Source organism: Saccopteryx leptura, chromosome 8 (genome assembly GCF_036850995.1).
Source record: "Saccopteryx leptura isolate mSacLep1 chromosome 8, mSacLep1_pri_phased_curated, whole genome shotgun sequence".
NCBI lineage: Eukaryota > Metazoa > Chordata > Mammalia > Chiroptera > Emballonuridae > Saccopteryx > Saccopteryx leptura.
The window spans coordinates 51,410,013-51,430,013 of NC_089510.1; the positions used below are offsets into that span (position 1 = coordinate 51,410,013).

Consider the following 20,001-nt stretch of genomic DNA (forward strand, 5'->3'; position numbering starts at 1 on the left):
TATTATTTTTTTTATTAAAGATTTGTGTGTGAGCCAGATGCAGCCATCAAAAGAGCCACATCTGGCTTGCGAGCCATAGGTTCCCAACCCCTGTGTTAAACTAACCTTGCATTCCTGGGATAAACTCTACTTAGTCACAGTATATCTTCCTTTTTGTAAATAGCTAGATTTGATTTGAGGTACAGTGGAAGTGAGCACCCCTGCACTCATAAGCTGGATTGTGTCTTACTCTTTCTTGGTGCCTCAGTGACCCCTGGCACCAGGCACGTCCTGTATGAAAGATCAGCTACTGGGTGCCCATTGAATCATCTTGACCCATGTCATGGACACATAGGAAGCAAAGCCTGGAGCCTAATGATGCTGCCATAGAGCATAACCATTAAGAGTGCAGTCTTTGTACCCCTTGCTAGCTGTGTGGACCTGGAAAAGATACTTTTGTTTTCTGTGCCTCAGTTTCCTTATCAAATAAAATGAGATAATAATGCTACTTGTTGTGAGGATTAGTTTAGATAATGTATATAAACTATTTAGCATTGTTCTCCAAAAGTAGTAAAATGATCAGGAAAGTTCAGTAATTTTTTTGGTACAAGGGCTTTGTGACCCATAAAACCCTGTAAGAATATGGGACTGGCCATAACTATTACAACAGGACTCCACCTGCAGCTTCATGTATTTCTTCCTCCTGCTCCCCTCTCTGTGATTTTTGGTAGCAAGATACTTGCACAGAAACAGTAACATAGAGAAAGATGGTGCAGATAGTAAGGGCGTTAGTGCCTCCAGTCCTTTCCCAATTCAGAAAATGCCAAGAATGGGCTCTGGCTTACAAACCCACCCCTCCTGGGGCACTGCCAAATGACAATTCACCTGCAGAAGCCTTGTCTTGGTCTTTAGTGAAATGTACTATTTTTCTTTCCTGATTTCAAGAAAGTGTTTCCTACCCCAGGTTCAATTTGAGTACCACGTAAAGCCCCTAGTTTACCAGAACTACTGCCAATACATGCAAGTACCCTAGTGTAAATGAGAAAAAGGTGCCTCTTCCTCAAATCATGTTCCTTCCACTTTGTTAGAGCAAGGCTACTGTTCTTGCACAGTACGAAACTTATATAACCACATATGGCAGCCCTGTGGATTGTACTCAGAATATTCATCTCTATTCCTCTTTAGGTCCTGAAGCACCTCCGTCACCTAAACTTTACCAACAATATGGGGGAACAGGTGACTTTTGATGAGTGTGGTGACTTGGTGGGGAACTATTCCATCATCAACTGGCACCTCTCTCCAGAGGATGGCTCCATCGTATTTAAGGAAGTTGGCTACTACAACGTCTATGCCAGAAAAGGAGAAAGGCTCTTCATCAATGAGGAGAAAATCCTGTGGAGTGGGTTCTCCAGAGAGGTATGTGCTGTCCAGATGTCTCCATCATAGCAGGAAACTGGGCTAGAACGATGAGTCTATTTCCCTCAACTTCCTCACTCTGCATCACCAGGGCTCCCTGCGAAATCCCTGAGCATTTCCTGTACAGAGAAGAACCCTTAGAACCTTAGCCCTGTGCTTATTATGCTGAAACAATTTTATTCTTTACAAATCTGACTCTCTGGCTAGTAATAGTTTCCCTGACTAAAACTTTCTCCATCAGCACAAAATATTTAAGCAAACATAAACATTACTCAAGGCAGGGCCTGGGTAATTAATTTCACACAAATGTAGTTCCCTGGGATTCAAACAGCTCAGGGCTGCTGACCCATCAACCAAAATACGATTTCTTTTTCTCCTTGGGAGATTTGTAACAAATAAAAGGATGCTTGTCACCGTGATCAGGATCCTCCTCCCTTGAGTATCAACGCACCTAGACGCCTGATTAAAAACCAGAAGCCCATCACCCATGAATATGCATATGATATGCTGAAATGGCCATTCTGTGGTGGTTGTATCCCTGAATGTAGCACCCAGGTCCTGGGTAGAAACAAACCCTGCACAAGGGCATCCTCTTTAACTCTTCCAAGATGTCTGAATGAGACCCACTATATTACTCTTTGCTTTTGCCTTTCTAGTATCACCTTTGAGCATCTTGAACTAATTTTTATAACATAGTCAAAGATTCAACTTCATCATTTTAAGCAAATTCTCCTAAGGTTGGTGGGTTTCTGATTCAATGCTACAATCTCACTGCTTCCCAGTATGTAGGATAGTTACCCATGCAAAGGTCTCCTATAGATGGTGAATCTTATCCACAGTGTGCAAGTTGTTGTGAGCTCCTACTTCAGAGGATGGATTCTCAATAATAAACATGTCATGACCTTTTCTAAACAAAGATTTGGGGGTTCAGAGGTTATACAACTCTTGTCCACTAATTATACTGTTGTCTAGATCAGGGGTCTCAAACTCGCGGCCCGCCGAACAATTTTGTGCGGCCCGCAGACTAATCCACGAAGTTCAAAATATTTGGGATAAAATTAAGTAAGCCTAGGGGCCTACTTGTATTTTTCATTTCTCTAGCATCCTAGCTAGATATTAGCTTAGTTAACAGCAGTTGTGATGCGAACTACAGTTTCTGGTCGTTTTGTGACACTGAGTAAACTGCATGTACGATTGTGCTTGTTGTACTGATTTTTTTTTGTTTTCAACTGCAGTGAGAAAAGTGTTGCGTAACAGTTGCCTTTTGTAGACCTAGTGCGGCCCGCCGAATGGCTGTGATCTTGCTCTGCGGCCCACATGCTGAGTTGAGTTTGAGACCCCTGGTCTAGATTATCACAAGTTTCAATTGACTGGAATCTAAATAGATCTGCTCTACTATCACTGATTCCCTGTTGTTGAATCATCCAGGTTATCTTTTACCTCCATTAATGCACATAATTGATTGTCTCTAATTGGTGTATGTCTCATCTCCTGTCCTGCATGGAAACTACTTTCTGTATAGCTCTCTATAACCCGAATGTCCCCTACCAGTCTATGCACTGTGGGTTTAAACATTGGAAAATGAGTAACAGAAAATCCTCATGAATTTAGTCACTTATGTTCCTGGAATAGTTGACAGAGTTATAAGTTAAATCTGATTTTTCCATAGAAATGTTACCTCAAACCTAGCACACACAGGCACTCAACAAATATTAGGGTTTAATCCACTCTTTCTTTTCCTGTGTTTATTTGTAGAAATGACCACAAAAATGTCATCTATATTTAACTATATATACAATATATTAATAACTTCCCTACATAGCTCACAAAGTTGTTAATGAGGTCAAAGATGCAAAAGCATACTATTGATATTAACTGAATTATACTATTAAATACATACTTATTAATATAGCATTATAATACCTTAACCAATGTCTCAATTTTCTTTCTAATGAAGCATTTTGAGCTAAAGGGTCTTTAAATAGCCTTGTATCTGACACCCTAATTTGAAGTTGATGATACTGAGGTTTAGGAAGACAAAGGTGACCAAGATCAGACGATGGTCAGTGTAAGAGCTGAGACTAGGATCCAAGCACTCTGACTCTGATCCCAGTGTTCCATCCTCTGTACTATACTCTACATAAGTATTTCCTTATTTTATTGCAACAAATTAAAAGGAAAAGAGACATCTTCATCAGGGGCTTGGAATTCAGATGGGCTTCCTTGGCCAGAATTGGATAGGCATCTTTGATGAAACTGTTAGGGAGACTTGAAGACACTTGCTAGATTTTTGCTAAATGGATCCTTTTGGTGGCTGCCTCAGCCCACCCTTTGGTGGTGGAATTTCTCTTTAGCTGAGGGATGAAGAAGGATGCAGTGAGAGGTCTCAGATGGTGGCACTCTTCTAATCTTTGGCTATGGCCACTATAAATAAAGATTTGGTACAGTGAAATTACAGACATCGAAAGGGTGACTTGGGTATGGATCCTAGCTCTCTACTAAGTCACTGTATGATTTTGAGCCTGCTCTTTAACCATTATGAACAAGAGAAAAAGAAGCATGGCAGAGACTGCTAGAGGACCACAGTGATTTTTTCCCCTTTAATAATAGAATTCAATTTTAGCTGGGCACATGACCACTCAGAATAAACATATTTTTCAAGCCTCCCTTTCAGCTAAGAGTGCCCATATGACTAAATCCTGGAGAATGGGATGCAAGTGGCAGTGTTATGTGATGGAGTCTGGAAATCTTCTTTCATGAAAGTGCTTGCAAGGATCCTTTGCTCTCTTCTTTGCCCATTCCTCAATTCTGCTTCCTGGAAACTCGATGCCACTATCAGGGACTATGATGCCAAGACCAAACATGGCAGACCAACAAGGTAGAAAGAGTCTACACCTACAATACTGTGGAGTACCATATCAATTTGGACTACCTCCCCATACATCAATATGAGAGAGAAACTCTCGTATTTAGTGTTGTTTAAGCCATTGTTATTTTGAGAGTTTTTACCACTCACAGACTAAACAGTAGCCAATAGGGAAAGCAACTAAACTCATTTTATGAAACTAATATAATTTGACAACAAAACCAGACAAGAACAACCCTGGTCACTTATCTCAGTTGGTTAGAGTGTTGTCCCGATACACAAAAATTGCAGGTTCAATCTCCAGTCAGGGCATATACAAAAAGGAACTAATAAATGCATAAATAAGTGAAACAACAAATCAATGTTTCTTTCTCTCCCCCCCCCTTCTCTCTTGCTCTTCCTTTCTTCCTCTCTCTCTAAAATTGATAAAAAAAAATATTTTTAAAGCAGACAAGGACAAGGCAAGAAAAGACAAGTATGGGTCAATGTTATTTATAAGCCCAGATACTCAAATCCCAAATAAAATATCAGCAAACCTAGACCACCAGTGAAAAAACATACAACACATCATGACTTAGTAAAGTTTGCCGTGAATTACAGAAATAGGATAGCCCAACATTACAAAGTTTATAAAGGTAGCCTATTGCATTAACAGAATAAAAGAGAAAAATTTTACTATAAGGTCAACAGATGTAGACAGAGCATTCAGTAATATCCCACACCAACTCAGATTAAAAACACAACTCTAGGACTCTATAAATCTAGGACTAGAAGGAAACTGTACTTCACCTTACCTTGATAAAGGATACAGCAACCATTATTCTTCAACAGAAAAAATTTAGAAGCATTTCTACTGTGAGTTTAGTAAACAGGATTCATTGCTTTCATTAGGTGACCAAGTGGACGGGTAACTCAAGAACAATTAAGAGAAAATCTTTGAGGGTGCGTTGTTACCATAGTTGAATGTGCTAGTGTGTACTGGCTTTAACCATATCCTTTCTTTTCCTTTCCTTTTCTCTCCTTTCTTTCCCTTTCCTCTCCTTTCCTCTCTTTTCCTTTTTTTTCCCAATGTCTTAGCAATCATCAGGTCCTACACTGCCATTTCATTCCTCTTTCATTAGAAGATAATGCCAATCATCTGTTCAAGTTTTTAGAAACCCCTTGTCAAGCCAGTTGTTTCTTTTCTGTTAGAAGCAATTATAATTATTTTATTGCTTTCCATGTGTTTAACTTTGCAATATGTCTCCAATGCAAGCAGGTAGGTGGGAAGAGGGAAAGTTTTATTAAAGAGACATTTTGGCAATAGTATGAGCCTTATTATCCATCAAGTATTATTCAAGTCTTTTAAACTGGGGCTACAAAGATGAGTCAGACTTTCTCCCTACTTGCAAGAAACATGCTTTTGTAAGACAGAATTTATTTTGAGGTACATTTATTATCTCTGATATACATAGACTATGAGATAGTAAATACCTAATAATTTTCTAGAGTAAATACTCAGTTGCCTAACATGATGAAGAATGAGACAGAAGCAGAGTTTTTGAAATGGTGAAGCAATGATAAATTGGACAAAACTGTCCAAAATAACCATTTAAGGACCTAGAAATTAACCAAAGGCATAAAACAAAAGATGAAATGGTTTTTTAAAGAAAAATCAATGAGGAAAAATCCAAGATGACTGCAGAGTAGGTGGAAGCTACACTCACCTTCCAGGACCAAACCAGAATTACAGCAAAAATATAGAGCAATCAATCTCAGTAACCAACCAAAGACTAGCTGAACAGAAAGGTCTTATAACCAAGGATTTCCAGAAGCCATATCAGTACTGGTAGGAAGAGCAGAGATGTGAAAAGGACTAGCCTCACTCCTTTAGGAAGCAGCTGAAATCCCAGAGGTATTATCTCAGCTGCAAAAGTTCCCTGTGAGGAGCATGGGGTTCAGATCAGACTCCCTAGCCCAGAGCCAAGAAGAGGCACCCACATAACATCTGACTGTGAAAATGATTGGGGATTCTGTCTGCCAGAGAGAGACTGGAGTATGCTAGAGACGCAAATGGCCTCCTAACAGGGCAATGCACAAAATCTCATTTGCAACCACTCACCACTCACTCTCATTTTCAGCAGAGGGATGATGGAACAGACTAGAGTCGTGTGAGGAGAGACCAGGGTTTCTGGTTCTGGGGAGAGAGCTGAATGGACAGCCACCTGGATCCCTGTGCTGGAGTCCCTCTCCCATACTGCAGATGCTATCTCTCTTGGGTGGAGCATGCCCCGCATTATAGCATCAGCTTTGGGGAATGAAATAGCCCCACCACCTAAACTCCCTGTCGCCCCACTCTGCAAAGCTCACACCCCACTGAGAACTTCAGATTCCTGGGCAGGGGTAGAGGTCTAGGCATACTGAAGGGGTGTCAGTGACTGAGTTGTGTGGCTCTGGGTCAGGAGTTATTCCTCTCTCTTTCTTTCAAGACTGACCTTAACTAGTCCCATTGTCTTGACTCATGGTGGCTCTGCTCTGCTGAGCTTGGGTTCAGACAGAATCTGGGACAGAATGCATTGTGTGGCTCTAGGACACGGCCATTTTTCCTTTGCATGCTCAGTTGGTACGGGGCTCTACCTTCACATGGTCAAATCTTGGTCAGTTTGGGCCTGACAAACTCTACTAGCCTTACCCTGATGATTTCCTAAGACTCCACACCACCACAAAGATATGCAGGTATCCAACAGGTATCAGCTAAATTTGGTACACACTGGAACTTTTGCTGAGTGGCCTCAGACCCAGCTTTAGCATTGAGAATCAACCTGTATCAATCTCTTGAACACCACTCACCCATACCGGGTGACTCACTGAGACTCTTCCTCATGCAACTCGAGTACCGCCAGAGGCTCTCTTCAGTCACTGAAGGATAATGCCAATCTTCTAATGAAGTAGCAAGATACAAAATAAATATCCAGAAATCAGTTGCAGTTGCATTTTTATACATCAATAAAGCACTATCAGAAAGGAAAACTAAGAAAACAATACCATTCATAATTGCTTCCAAAAGAATAAAATACTTAGGAATAAATTTAACCAAGGATGTAAAAGATTTGTACTAAGAAAATTATAAGACACTGACAAAAGAATTGAAGAAGATAAAACAAATGGAAGCATATAGATCAATGTAATTCATATCAAGATACCAATGGCATATTTCAAAGAACTAGAACAAATATTCCAAAAATGAATATGGAACTACAAAAGACCATGATTAGCAATAGCAATCTTGAGAAAAAAAGAACATAGTTGAAAGAATCATGCTATCTGATATCAAACTATACTATAAGGCCATATAGTCAAAACAGCATGGTGCTGGCATAAAAACAGACAATGGAACAGAATAGAGAACCCAGAAATAAACTCAAGCCTTTATGGTCAATCAATATTTGACAAAGGAGTCAAAAACTAGGTGTCCTAGTCAATAAATGGTGTTGATGTTGGAAAAATTGGACAAGTACATGCAAAAAACATGAACCATCAGCGTTTCTCAACCTGTGGGTCACGACCCCGGCGGGGGTCACACGACCAAAACACAGGGGTCGCCTAAAGCCATCGGAAAACACATATTTCGCGATGGCTTTAGCCGCTGAGAAGCCGCGCTACCATCTGCAGCAGCGCTATTCAGCTTGAATGCACGCAGTTATGGACCTGCGTTCCAAACTGAATGCCTGTGGTCATGCGCAGACGTGATTGCATCATCCGTCCGGGCCTAAGGGGTGGGGGAAGCGAGGGGGGGGCACGCTCCACAGTCCATAGCGCATTATGTGTGTCCGGCGTTTGCTGATGTCATCAGTGGGCGGGTGCAGCAAGCGCCAGAGGACAGAAGCCTAGGAGGCGGAGAGGCAAGAGGCGGAGAGCCAAGAGAGCCTGTGAGACAGCCTGCTGGTGTAAAAAGGTTAATAATGTAAAAACAGTACACACACCATACACACAATACTGTATAAGTGTAAGGTGCTTTGTGTGTAATCATTACACAGTACACAAAGCACCATACATTTACACAGTGTGAACTACGTCGGTCTTATACTATAAGAGACCACTACAAGATGTAGTTCACACTGTTCCCCAATGTATAATTATCTCCCACTATTTTCCCATATTCTGAATGAGGAAACTGCTGAAATCATTGAATCCGCCTCCCATTGATTTCATTGGGAGTGCGGCGGATTTTGTGGAAGAGAGCTCCCGAGAATCTCAGGTTACCACACAATCTGCCGCAGCCTCCTTTTGATTTCAATAAGAGGCAGAGAAATGACAGTTTCCAACACATTTCTTCCTCTCCTATTCAAGTCAATGGGAGGCCGCAGCAGATTCCGCTCAAATATAGAGCATGTTGCTTAATTTTTTCCATGCTAGAACTTTTCCTAGAGCAGCAAAATTCCAAAGGTGGAATCCGCCCCCCCCCCCCCCCCAATAGACTGAAAGAGGCCTCACACTGAGGAATCTGCTGTGCGGATTCTGCAGTGTAAAAGATCTGCCTCCTAGAGAAGTCTATTGGGGGTGGGTGGATTCCACCTTTGGAATTTTTCTGCTCTAGCTGCTTTATAGTGTGAAAGAGCCCTGAAAGATACCATGCTGTGCAGAAACTGCAGTGTATCCTATGACGTAGTTCACACTGTTCTATATAGAAAACTTGCCACTAATCTGGAAAAAACAGATCCATTAGTTAAGCAACTATTTATGGAATGGTAGCCCCAATACACTAGGTAAGGAGGTCCATTAGTAATAAATATTTCTCAATATATAATTAAATATTATTTTTGTGATTAATCACTATGTTTAAATTATGTTTGATTTGTAGCAATGAGAATACATAATGCATATCAGGTATTTACATTCCAAGTCATAACTGTAGCAAAATTACAGTTATGAAGTAGCCACCAAAATTATTTTTTGGTTTGGGGTCACCGCAACATGAGGAACTGTATTCGGGGTCACGGCATTAGAAAGGTTGAGAACCACTGACCTAGACCATCTTTTTGCGCCATATACAAGAATAAACTCAAAATGGATTAAAGAGTTAAATGTAAGGCTGAAAACCCTAAAAATTCTAGAAGAAAACATAGGCAGTAAATTATCATAGTAATATTTTTTTCTGATCTATCTCCTCGGGCAAGGGAAACAAAAGAAAAAATAAACAAATGGGACTACTTCAAACTGGAAAGCTTTTGCACAGCAAAGGAAAAACTCAACAAAATGAAGAGGAAACCCACTGAATGGGAGAACATATTTGCCAATGATGCTTCTGATAAAGAGTTAATGTTCAAAATTTATGAAGAACTTATACAACTCAATACAAAAAAAATCTAATTAAAAAATGGGCAAAGGATCTGAATAGGTACTTCTCCAAAAAGGAAAAACAGATTGCCAGTAGACACATGAAGAGATGTTCAACTTCACTAATCATCAGAGAATTACAAATTAAAACCACAATGAGATATCTCATCACACCTGTCAGAATGGCTATTATCAATAAATCAACAAATAAGTGTTGGTGAGGATGTGGAGAAGAGGGAACACTTGTGCACTATTGGTGGGAATGCAGATTGGTGCAGCCACTGTGGAAAACATGAAGTGTCCTCAAAACATTAGAAATGCAATTGCCTATGTTTGTGGCAGCATTGTTCACAATAGTGAAGATCTGGAAACAGCCCAAGTGTCCGTCAGAGGACGGGTGGATTAAAAAGCTTTGGTACATATATACTATGGAATACTACTCAGCCATAAGAAATGATGACATCGGATCATTTACAATAACATGGATGGACCCTGATAACATTATACGGAGTGAAATAAGTAAATCAGAAAAAACTAAGAACTATATGAACCCATGCATAGATGGGACATAAAAATGAAACTCAGAGACATGGACAAGAATGTGATAGTAACAGGGAGTGAGGTGGAGGGGTGGGGAGGGGGCGAGGAAGGAGAGGGAGGGAGTGGGGGGAGGGGAGGGGTACAAAGAAAACCAGATAGAAGGTGACGGAGGACGATTTGGCTTTGAGTGAGGGGTATGCAGCATAATCAAAGGTCAAAATAATCTGGAGATGTTTTCTCGGAACATATGTACCCTGATTTATCAATGTCACTGCATTAAAATTAATAAAAATAAGATTAAATAAATAAATAAATAAATAAATAGAAAGATCTTGATAAACTGGAAAAAAAATGCAATTGCCTTATGACCCAGCAATTCCACTTGTAAGACTACATACATAGAAAGTTGAAGCACCAGTATGAAAGAATGTATGCGCCCCTCTGTTCATTGCAGCATTACTTACAACAGCCAAGAAGCAGCTCCAGGGCGCCTCAGTAGATGAGTGAATAAAAAAGCAGTGGTATATATATTTACACAATAGAACACTACTCACCCGTAAAAAAGAAGGAAATCTTACCTTTTGCGAACGCATGGTTGGACCTGGATAGTATTACGCTAAATGAAATAAGCCAGTTAGAGAAAGACAAATGCCATATGATTTTACTTATATGTGGATTCTAATGAACAAAATAAACAGAGCTGAAGTAGACTCATAGATACAGAAAACACTGACAGCTGTCAGAGGGTAGGGGGGTTGAGGGGCTTGGTGGAAAAGGTGAAGGGATTAAGCAAAAATTCTTCATAGACACAGACAAAAGGGGTGTGGGGAGATAGACGAGGGTAAGGGGGATAAATGGTGATGGAAGGACTGGACTTTGGGTGGTAAATACACAGTACAATATACAGGTGATGTAGTGTAGAATTATACACCTGAAGCCTGTATAATTTTATTTAAACAACGTCACCCCAATAAACTCAATAACATTTTTTAAATAGAGAAATCAATGAAACTTGGATTTTTTTTTTCAAGAACAGTGATAATTTGTGGCATATTAGCCTGGGGTTGCTCTCCAATTATTTCTAATAATTTGAATGTTGACTCTTTTGGATTTTCTACACAATCTTATCATCTGCAAATAATTACAATTTTATATAGTCCTTTCCTATATTTATGCCTTTATTTTTCTTGTCGTATTATACATAAGCTAGGAACCAAGCTAGAAACTCCAGTGCAGTGTTGTTTGTTTGTTTGTTAAGTGAGAGGCGGGGAGGCAGAAAGATAGACTCCCACATGCACAAGTCCCCTACCCAGCAATGCTCTGCCCATCTGGGGCCACTGCTCCATTGCTCAGCAACTGGCTATTTTAGCACCTGAGGCAAGGCCATCAAGCCATCCTCAATGCAGGGGACCAACTTGCTCGAACCATTCAAGTCATGGCTGTGGGAGGAAAAGAGAGAGGGGGAGGGGGAGAAACATATAGTTGCTTCTCCTGTGTGCCCTGACCAGGAATTGAACCCAGGACATCCACACGCTGAACCAACACTACCACTGAGCCAACCAGCCAAAGACCCAGTGCAGTGTTGAATAATAGTTGTGATAGTAGGCATCTTCATTTTAAAGGAAATGCTATTAATATAGCCTCAAATAGGATGATTATTTTTGTTACCCTTTTTCAAGTTAAAGATATTTTTTCTGCCCCTTTTCATTAAGTTTTCATCACTAGGTTTTGTTGAACTTTGTCAAAAGCTTTTCCTTCATCTATTAATGACCATATTTTTCTGTGTGAATTGACTACTGCAGTGAGTGGCATAGATTTTCTAATGCTAAACTTGTCTGCATTCTGGGCATGAATGCCTGACTGGTGGTGGTGCAGTGGATGGAGCATAGACTGTTGGTTTTTGTTTTTGTTCTTGTTTTTGTTTTAGGCTGACAGTCTTGCTGTCATTGGGAAATAACAGGCTGCTGCACATTTGGCAGACTGAGTCATGAGCAGCCAAAGTTGGAGCTGTGTAGGCAGCCGAGGGGCTCAGTGCCCCCTGCCTCACATGGTGAACAGAGGAAGAAGAGAGAGGTCAAATTCTAAACCAGATGAGAAAGTTGTGTCCTGGGCAGTTTCACTTCCTCTCTTCACTCTCAAGATGTGAGGAAAGGCATCACCTCCCTTTGCTGCCAGTTTCCTTTGGGAGAGGTTAGGGAGGATTTATAAAAATCTTCTAGTAGGCCCTGGCCGGTTGGCTCAGCGGTAGAGCGTCGGCCTGGTTTGCGGGGGATCAGGTTTGATTCCTGGCCAGGGCACATAGGAGAAGCACCGATTTGCTTCTCCACCCCCGCCCCCCCCCTCCTTCCTCTCTGTCTCTCTCTTCCCCTCCCACAGCCAAGGCTCCATTGGAGCAAAGATGGCCCGGGCACTGGGGATGGCTCCTTGGCCTCTGCCCCAGGCGCTAGAGTGGCTCCGGTTGTGGCAGAGCGACGCCCCAGAGGGGCAGAGCATCGCCCCCTGGTGGGCAGAGCATCGCCCCTGGTGGGCGTGCCGGGTGGATCCTGGTCGGGCACATGTGGGAGTCTGTCTGACTGTCTCTCCCCGTTTCCAGCTTCAGAAAAATACAAAAAAAAAAAAAAAAAATCATCTAGTAGAGACAACCTCAGTTGTCTCTGACCCCCTCCCCCAGTTGGCCTCTGCTGCTTTCTAGCCACTTCAGAGCAGAGTCCAAATCCAGAACGGTGTTTCATCGGACCTGAGGGTGGTGAGGGGAGGACAGGGTAGCTGGCCAGAAGCAAGGGGTGGGGGATCAGCGGCAGTGACCATTCCTAAAAGTTCCAGGAAAGCAGGGCCTTTCTCCCAAGCACCCTGCCCAGGCTTGGTGGCAGCACTGGCCACCTGCCTTCCCCTTCCCGTCTTTCTCTCACTAAAAAAAAAAAAAAGAAACTAACATGATCATGGTGTGTTTTCTTTATCCTGTTTATTTGTTTATTGTTGTAGCATTTTTTTCACCTATTTTCAATAAGTGGAAACTAGTTGTACTCTTCCCAGATCTTTTCACATACCTTACACTTGGTGTGCACCTCCAGGACTTCTGTATTTTTCTGCTTCCAATAACCAGAACTCACTGCTCCTTCTCAGAAGGCTGTCTGCAGGCCAATGCAGCCCACTCTGCCCACGGGCTGAGAGGCGGGACAGCGCAGGAATGCACATTTCTCTGAGATGACCCTTAACCAGTGAGTGGGGTGGACATCTGAAAGCCCTAGCCCCTTGTCTTCAGGTCAGGACTCTCCTGGGGCATATCTCCCACACAGTCCAGAGTTCCCCCCGGGACTAGGCAGAAGCTGCTCTCTGTGGGGCTTGGCTTGAGATCACACCCTGGCTTCTCCCCTCCCTCCTGTGTTCTACTTCCTCCATTCTCTTCCCCTTTCCACTGGGAGAACTTTCTTTATAAATCACTTGAACTCAAATACCTGATTCAGTCTGTTTCTGAAAACAATCTAATAAGTGTGACGGGCCTGTAATTATTTTTCTTTTTCATGCTGTTCTTGTCTGGTTTGGAATCAATGTTATAGTGACCTTACAAGAATTAGTTGAAGGTGCTCAGTTTTTCATTTTTTTCCTGATCTCTAGTACAGTTTGTATAAAATTAGATTGATCTGTTCTTTGAAAATTTAGTATCACAAGCCTGTGATGAACCCAGGATATGAGTATGTGGTGTGGGCAGAAGTGAGGGGGAGAAGGAAGCATATAGTTAGATGTAGGGTTATTGTCCCAGTCTTAGCTTGTGTTTTGGGTGGCAGTCATTAAAAATGACTAACAGTGAGCCCAACATAAACAAGGAATGATGGAAAGAAACAAGAATTATGATTAATAAAACTCTGTGTACCTGAAGTCCATAAAAACAATAAATATAATTTATGTTATCTAAAATTAATGTAGCTACTGAAGCTTTCTTTTGGTTAAGCTTGCCAGATGTAGCTTTTTGATCCATTTACCTTCAACCTGTCTGTGCCTGTCCTACCTGCCTCCCCAAGTATCTCAGAAATCTCCCCGTAAAGCCTAAAATAAAATTGCAAGAATTGCAAAGTTTAGAGTCTCATTTTCAAACAAATTCTCCCTCGTCTCATATGACCCCTTGCAACTATAGGTCCATGTCCCTGTATCTTTTGGTGTTTCTCAAACTTTTACTTCCTTGAAGAGTAAACAGATGTCTTATTCTGGGACCTGGAGGGAATGGAAGGGGGACTACTTAAGGAGAATTTTGGTCACAGTGTATAGACTTCCCAAAAGTAACCTTCCTAGAATACTATAAATTGTTTGTGTGCGTGCGTATGTGTGTGTGTGCGTGTGCATGTGCGTGTGCATGCATGCAGCACGCACGCTCGATGTTCACTCATCCATAGGCATCTCTCCCCTTCACGGTACCTGGAGGTAGGGCCCCTTGACCTTCCTCGGCCTGGAGTGGGCCTGGAGTCTGCCGCACTGATCCTTGTGCCCAGCTCCTCCCCCTTGCCTGTGTCCAAGGAGCTGTGAAACTGACAGCACAGCTGCAGCCCCTCACTTTTGTGCTCTTCATCTTCCAGGTGCCTTTCTCCAACTGCAGCCGAGACTGCCTGGCAGGAACCAGGAAAGGAATCATTGAGGGGGAGCCCACCTGCTGCTTTGAGTGTGTGGAGTGTCCTGATGGGGAGTACAGCGATGAAACGGGTAAAGGAACAGTCCTTTGTGGACACTGTAAGGCTTGGTCCACTTTGGGGCCCTGGGTCAGTGAAGTCCCTGGAAAGGCTAAGCTGAGATGGTGCCTAGCACAGTTTCTTACGTAACAAGGTGCGTCTGAGCATCAGTGCTGACCTGGGCCCTGAGGAGGGCAGAAAGGGATGTTGGATGTCTTATAATTCCATAAGAGCTTACAAACACACCTGTTACACATCTTTTTTTTTTTTACTTTGATACTGCTTTCCAATATTGCTTTTTTTTTCTTAGAGCTCAGTGACCCTGAATAGACAGACTTCTGTCTGTTCCAGGCTACAGACTTAAGAGGCCATGGTCAATTGCCTGCTGGGCGCCTGGCATTGTACTTGTTGTCTTACTTAAGTTCTTTCTGTGCCTCAGTTTCTTCATCTCTAAAGTGGGGATTAAATGAGTTAACATTGGTAAAGGACATGGTAAGTTCTAGATAAATGTCTGTGCAAGAAAAACCTTGACTGACATATTGGAAGCACTCTATAAATATTAACAATAATAGTCATTATCGCATTTCATTTTCCCCACAATAATGGGGTTAGTTTTGCTTCCAGTTCATAGATGAGAAAACTGCAGCTCAGAAAAGTTAAGGAGCCTGACAAAAGGTCATACAGCTAGTAAATGGCAGGGCCGAGTTACCATCCCGATCTCTGCAAAGCCTATGTTCCTTTCACTTCCCTGAATTGCATGCTGCCAAGGACACAGCAGAGACTCAATAAACATTCATTGATTTCATGAGTCTGTAGCCTCCTTCACTGGAAAACCATAGATGTGGAGTGAGGAAGGCACACATCACATGCGTGAGATACTCTACCTTGATCTGAGAGGATGACTACTCTGGCATCTCTACAAAGCCCATCCATATGTCCAAAATGAGTCAGGCTGAGCTTGAATCATTCCGTAAAAAGTTAATGGACTGCCCTGGCTGGTTGGCTCAGCGGTAGAGCGTCGGCCTGGCGTGCGGGGGACCCGGGTTCGATTCCCGGCCAGGGCACATAGGAGAAGCGCCCATTTGCTTCTCCACCCCCTCTCCTTCCTCTCTGTCTCTCTCCCTGGCGCTGGGGATGGCTCCTTGGCCTCTGCCCCAGGCGCTAGAGTGGCTCTGGTCGCGGCAGAGCGACGCCCCGGAGGGGCAGAGCATCGCCCCCTGGTGGGCAGAGTGTCGCCCCTGGTGGGCGTGCCGGGTGGATCCCGGTTGGGCGCATGCGGGAGTCTGTCTGACTGTCTCTCCCCGTTTCCAGCTTCAGAAAAATACAAAAAAAAAAAAAAAGTTAATGGACTATGTCATACCTCTGGGCAGCCACCTGTCCAGCAAGATTGGTCATTCTCTACCACAAACCATAAGCAGATAGTGTTCAAGGAAGTATGTACACCCCCACCAAGTACAAAGGGAGAACAATCATAAAATCATCAAAGGTACCTGAAATTAACTAACTCTATAAACAGAAGTCAGGGTTCAATATATTATGTGATAATGTAAAAAAAAAAATTACAATTTTTCATCAGTCAGCACAACATAAAGTGATCACACCCAATAGCCTGTGTACCCTCACCACCGTATTCACACTCACAAATTTTAATCTGTGCACTGAATCACTATCTCTTCACTGGGACATTTTACAGATGCAAGTGCCTGTGACAAGTGCCCCGATGACTTCTGGTCCAATGAGAACCATACTTCCTGCATTGCCAAGGAGATTGAGTTTCTGTCGTGGATCGAACCCTTTGGTATCGCACTCACCCTCTTTGCTGTGTTGGGCATCTTCCTGACCTCCTTCGTGCTCGGTGTCTTCATCAAGTTCCGCAACACGCCCATCGTCAAAGCCACCAATCGAGAACTCTCCTACCTGCTCCTCTTCTCCCTGCTCTGCTGTTTCTCCAGTTCCCTGTTCTTCATCGGTGAGCCCCAGGACTGGACCTGCCGCCTGCGCCAGCCGGCCTTCGGCATCAGCTTCGTGCTCTGCATCTCCTGCATCCTGGTGAAAACCAACCGCGTCCTATTGGTGTTTGAGGCCAAGATCCCCACCAGCTTCCACCGCAAGTGGTGGGGGCTCAACCTGCAGTTCCTGCTGGTCTTCCTCTGCACCTTCATGCAGATCGTCATCTGCGTGATCTGGCTCTACACTGCGCCCCCCTCGAGCTACCGCAACCACGAGCTGGAGGACGAGATCATCTTCATCACGTGTCACGAGGGTTCGCTCATGGCTCTCGGCTTCCTGATCGGCTACACCTGCCTGCTGGCTGCCATCTGCTTCTTCTTCGCCTTCAAGTCCCGGAAGCTGCCGGAGAACTTTAACGAAGCCAAGTTCATCACCTTCAGCATGCTCATCTTCTTCATCGTCTGGATTTCCTTCATTCCAGCCTACGCCAGCACCTACGGCAAGTTCGTCTCCGCCGTGGAGGTGATCGCCATCCTGGCCGCCAGCTTCGGCCTGCTGGCCTGCATCTTCTTCAACAAGGTCTACATCATCCTCTTCAAGCCGGCCCGCAACACCATCGAGGAGGTGCGCTGCAGCACGGCCGCGCACGCCTTCAAGGTGGCGGCCCGGGCCACGCTGCGCCGCAGCAACGTCTCCCGCAAGCGGTCCAACAGCCTCGGGGGCTCCACGGGCTCCACCCCCTCCTCCTCCATGAGCAGCAAGAGCAACAGCGAAGACCCCTTCCCCCAGCCCGAGAGGCAGAAGCAGCAGCAGCCCCTGGCCCTGGCCCAGCAGGAGCAGCAGCCGCAGCTGCCCTTGAGCCTGCAGCAGCAGCAGCAACCGCAGCAGCAGCCCAGGTGCAAGCAGGTCATCTTCGGCAGCGGCACAGTCACCTTCTCACTGAGCTTTGACGAGCCTCAGAAGAGTGCCACAGCTCACAGGAATTCCACACACCACAACTCCCTGGAGGCCCAGAAAAGCAACGACACCCTGACCAGACACCAGGCGTTGCTGCCACTGCAGTGTGGGGACACAGACTCCGAACCTGCCGCCCAGGAGACAGGCCTGCCCGGGCCTGTGGGCGGGGACCACCAGCCAGAGACGGAGGACCCTGAAGAGGTGTCCCCAGCACTTGTAGTGTCCAATTCGCGGGGCTTTGTCATCAGTGGTGGAGGCAGCACTGTCACAGAAAACATACTGCACTCATAAAATGGAAGGAGAGGGCCGGTCCAGGGAGGATGCAGAGAGGTTTCCTGGGATCACACTCTCCGACAGCGATGAAGGACTGCTCCCAACTCCTTTCCTCTGAGGAAGGAAGAAATAATAGGCGTGCCATTGGCCTCGACTTTGGTAGCACAGTTTTAAATGACAGTGAATTGACTACTATTTCCTTTCAAATTAACCAAGAAGAGCTGTGTGCTTCTGCGGTTGGATGTGGCAGAGCGCTGAGATCGCCATAGTCAGATTTGCTGTTCATGTCTCTTCCGTTCTCCTCCTCTATTCTAACCCACCCAACATCCCAGAGATGGGACCAGGCTTTAAGCTACTCATCTACCCCCTCCTTTTTTCTCTCTCTTTCTTTCTTCACATGGAAATGGCTGCCCTGAGCATTGCGGCCAGCCTGGCCCAGAGACAAGTGACAGGACATCAACTTGGCCACCACTGAAGTTCAGAGTCTGAAAGGCATAATGTCACCAGTGCTGCCCCACACCTTGACAAAGGGAAGAACTTTAAATGTCCAAAGCCATAGGTAATGTGTCCCCTCCTATTTATGAAAACCATAAGATATTTGGTCTTCTACTTGCTGCTATCATGTGATGTCTAGAAGGTTAGCGTCCCTCCTGTACCAACACATCTGGTTTTGCCCAGAATGTGATAGCAATGCCATATTTAGATTCCAGGATGATAAAGAATCGTCTTGAATTGTTGGGAGGGGACTACATGACTCCAATGAGCTGTATCTGTAATCAATACTGCTATATGTAGCTTTCTCCTTAAGAAAGCTACATATGCTTCAGTTGTAACAGTCCATGGATAATACAAACTGAAGGAAAAGAAACCTCACAGATTGGTTTATGTAAAGCAGTATTATTGAGATTCATTTTCCTTGTCTACCCCATCACCCCCACACCATGAGCTAAGCCCTAGTGAGCCCTTTCAGGGACCCAGGGGTCCAGAAGCTCCCTCCAATCCTTGCCCCAAAGGCTTCCTGAAACCACACTTACCCTTGCCTCTGTGAGAGGATGAGCTCTCAGTCATTGGTCGCCTACTAGTTGCTGGGGTAAGAAAGTGTGGTTCCAAGAGAGTTCTCACAGGGCATTAGCGTGGCACTCCACCACCCCTTCCCAAATGCCATACCATGTTCCCTTCAGCAGTAGAAGTCTGCCCGCAGTGAGTTAAAGGGGCTGAATGACATACCACTGAGCAGTCAGGCTCTAGAGCCAGAGAAACCTGGGTTCAAGCCCTAGGTTGGCCACTTATAAGTTGGGTAGCCCTAGACAGGGAACCCTACACTTGCTAAGCCCCAGCTTCTTTGTCTCTAAAATGGGAGTAATAATCGTTCTTTTCCCTCAGCATTCTTATGTGGATTAAATGAGATAATGTATGTAAAGTACTTTAGCATGATGCCTAGCACATAGTAAGCACACAATAAATATTAATATTATTACTGATATTGTAATTATTTTCACTTGTTTAAAATTCAAAACAAAGCTTGTTTATTTATCATTCATATTTTAATAACAAGCCCATTGATCACAGTAATTTTCTCCATAATAAGCCCAAGAATTTGGGGCCCAGTTCAAGGTGTCAGCCCTAGTTATATTGCTCATGCTGAAGAAGCCACGTTGGCCACTCCCCCGGTGGGCTATGCTCTGCCCCCATTGTGTCAGCAGCCAGTCTCCAGCACCAAAGGGAGACTGACCTAGTCTGGCAGCAGTTTCTCAGATCACCCTAAATGCTGGGTCTTAAGCCAAGGCCAAATTTAGCAATTACATCTGTATGAGGCCTCAACCTTCATAGCTCCTGTTACCATCCTCCTCTGACCACTTTCTTCCAAAGGGCTGCCTTCCTGTGATTTTAATTTCTCTTTCTTTGAAGCTGGAAACGGGGAGAGACAGTGAGACAGACTCCCGCATGAGCCCGACCGGGATCCACCCGGCATGCCCACCAGGGGTGATGCTCTGCCTACCAGGGGGTGATGCTCTGCCCCTCCGGGGCGTCGCTCTGCCAAGACCA

General features: G+C 44.1%; 1 protein-coding gene across 2 annotated transcripts in view; it reads left to right on the top strand.

Moving 5' to 3' along the window:
* CASR (calcium sensing receptor) overlaps positions 1-19,436 on the top strand; it is a 102,514-nt gene extending 83,078 nt beyond the window's left edge. For both annotated transcript variants that reach the window (XM_066347247.1, XM_066347246.1), the window contains exons 5-7: positions 1,165-1,395; positions 14,686-14,809; positions 16,469-19,436. In XM_066347247.1, the coding sequence (XP_066203344.1) occupies positions 1,165-1,395; positions 14,686-14,809; positions 16,469-17,973 (1,860 nt within the window). In that variant the 3' untranslated portion in view covers positions 17,974-19,436. The remainder of the gene's footprint in view (positions 1-1,164; positions 1,396-14,685; positions 14,810-16,468) is intronic.
* The last annotated feature ends 565 nt before the right edge of the window (positions 19,437-20,001 follow it).